We start from the raw sequence: 2,698 nt of genomic DNA on the forward strand, positions 1-2,698 counted from the left end.
ATGGGCTTGATGCGTCGTGACATTGCCGGCGATGTCTCCACGTTACCGTCAACGTTTAGTTCATTTGACAATTGTAAGGGTTACCGGGTCTTGTATTTCTCTGATATATCAAGAATTCTGCTAATTCTTCAGAAGGCATGTCAAAAAATATCTGCAAGTCGGTATCCCCGCTATGTTCCTGCTAGTATAATGTGTACTGCATTAAGGACATCACTAATCTTAACTAGAATACCTTTCATCGTTATCTGTGTTATTGGAGGCCTTATTGTCTTCTCAATCTTGTGGTGTTTTCTGCGCTGCTGCCTTTGCGGTTATCGGTGTTGTGCCTGCTGTTGCGGTGGCTGTGGAGGTCGCCGCGAGAAGCAAAAGAACCAGCCTGATCGAGAGATACTACAGCCACCCCCGATCATAGTGCAACAGCCTGCCTATCACCAACCTCCACAATACGCATATTTCGATAGTCATAACGACGACGCGCTACCAGTCATGCCCTCTCTTGAGAAGACACAACGTATCGAGATATCTGTGAAAGAAGAGCACGAGATGGGCCCTATCAATGCCCAGGACTCGAAGGGGTACGGATATAATCAGCCACCGGCAGACCTTCGCTTCCCGAATAGTAGCCTCCAACATCCGACACCAGTACGGGGATATGAACAGAATGGTTACGATAGCCAAATCCAACATCCATCGAATATTGGTTCTGAATCATCAGTGTACTCAACTGTTCCCCCAACCCTTCAAGGCTTAAGACATCAAGAGGGTGGTATACCGCAACAAAAAAATATATCATATCAAGAGCCCTCGGGCTATCATCAACAGATGCAACCCGGTTGGAGTGGGCACGGGAATACGGAGCAAAATGCACACAACGATTACCAGACCAATCCGTACCAATATCAAGGGTCGCGAAACCAATATGCGCCTGATGTTTCGAATTATCACAACCAACGGCGGCAAGAGGGGTGGACTGGTGCATAATTACATATCGAGAGACATTTTAAATCCTCCGAAAAGACAGCTATTCCCAGGTTTTTGTAAATAAACTCTTTCGGCAATATTCATATTGGGTGACGTTCACGCCTTTTTATGTACACATAATCTCAGGATTCGGAGGATGGTTTCCCTAAAAACTACTTTTTGTACGCAAACCTTATTAATAGCTTATATACTGAACCGAATCATCGCTTGACCCTTTCGCCAACCAACCACCCATGTCCCTTGAGCCCTCGGTCCCATGATACTTTAAACTACATGTAGTCGGATATCGAGTTTGTAATACCAGGAACAATAGATATAAATAGCTTTTCACGACCTATCCCTTATTCCAAATTAAAACATTCGACGATAGCTGTGTCTAATCACCTTGTTCCCAACACTTTGAAGTATCGCGGCCTCTACATTTTTGGCATCCAACTTAATGATCGAGAGGATAGTTCAATTATATAGTTTAAGATAGGGCCAACACTAATCAGGTCATTAGAAAAATGGCTTTGGCTCAAGCTTTTTAAGAGCTCCATAGTCGTATAATTTTCCGCGGTATCAAGTTTCTATGTACGTCATTAGGTCTGAGGTAGATGAAAAAGTATCTACGAGTTGGGATTTAGGTCTTTTTAAAAATTGTATTTGAGATCTGTCATTCACAGGAGCCAGAGCCGGAAACCTTAGAAATTTGACAGACATTTAGTGAGCAACCAACCAAATGTCAAATTAACTCTAGTGGCTCCGACCCATATGCATCCGTATCTTGTCTACTACGACTGATTGAGTACCACATATCTGGCTAGCCATGGATGGATGGAAAATTGCATAAATGCTCAAATAGCACGCGCTGTCTGGGGCTACTAGTACTTTTTGACACCTACATGTACGTATATGTACCTACGATATCTACCTACTCTACATGTACTAACATGTAGCTTTTGGCTTAATATCAGATCCGGGGCCATAATCAGATTGTACCCGGGGGTGCCGGAAAGTGATGCAACGATCAAATAGTCCATATTCCTCAACAACCAAACTAGCTAACAGAATCTGGAGCGAACCTATGGTAATTTAGAAGCTGGAGATACTAGTTATGGTAAGAGGAAATATGAATAGCCATTGCTTCTCCTTTTATTACTGTCTCTTGTTACAAGTTGTTCTTTTGCAGGCTAAATACTCCAAGTCAAGGACCTGAAAAAAAGTGCAGACTCTATTCTAGAGACTCCTGTATCATGCATATGACTAAAATTTTTATTTTGTTCAAGCATTGTGTTGTGTTAAAAATTGAAATCCTGAGTGCCTTTCCGCGTTGCTAGGTCAAACGTTGTATCACTTTCCAGCACCCCCGGGTACATGTGTCAATGACTAAGTTTTCTAGTGTCAATGATCTTACCGCAGAATAAAGCGTTTATTACCTGAGTTGGAATAATACTAATACCGCATTAGCTCTATGCGTTGATTAATAATCTTACTAGCCTGTTAATAGTAGTTGGAATTTCTAAGTTGGTGGTTGGCTAGTCTACAACTCCTACTTTAGTTAGATACATATACTTATTAATTGCAAAAGTCAACAGCCACAATTACAATACGTATATTTCTTAGACAATACATCCAACTGCAAAAGATTTTTCTTATTTCATGTTAAGTGCTAATAAACGGTGTAAGTATGTATTTCGGCCTTTATAGGACTGAAAATGACCCCCAACACCAAGTA

At 41.6% G+C, this 2,698-nt stretch overlaps 1 protein-coding gene across 1 annotated transcript; it reads left to right on the plus strand.

The window, feature by feature from the left end:
• On the plus strand, positions 1-981 carry LAJ45_02159 (uncharacterized protein; the record flags this gene model as incomplete). The annotated part of the gene is made up of 3 exons (XM_046111751.1): positions 1-73; positions 136-157; positions 228-981. 3 exons carry the CDS (start codon positions 1-3, stop codon positions 979-981), a joined length of 849 nt encoding a protein of 282 aa, XP_045974651.1.
• Positions 982-2,698: the final 1,717 nt, after the last annotated feature.

The sequence above is a fragment of the Morchella importuna genome (assembly GCF_003444635.1).
Source record: "Morchella importuna strain M04M26 chromosome Unknown Morimp01GS004, whole genome shotgun sequence".
Classification (NCBI taxonomy): Eukaryota; Fungi; Ascomycota; class Pezizomycetes; order Pezizales; family Morchellaceae; genus Morchella; species Morchella importuna.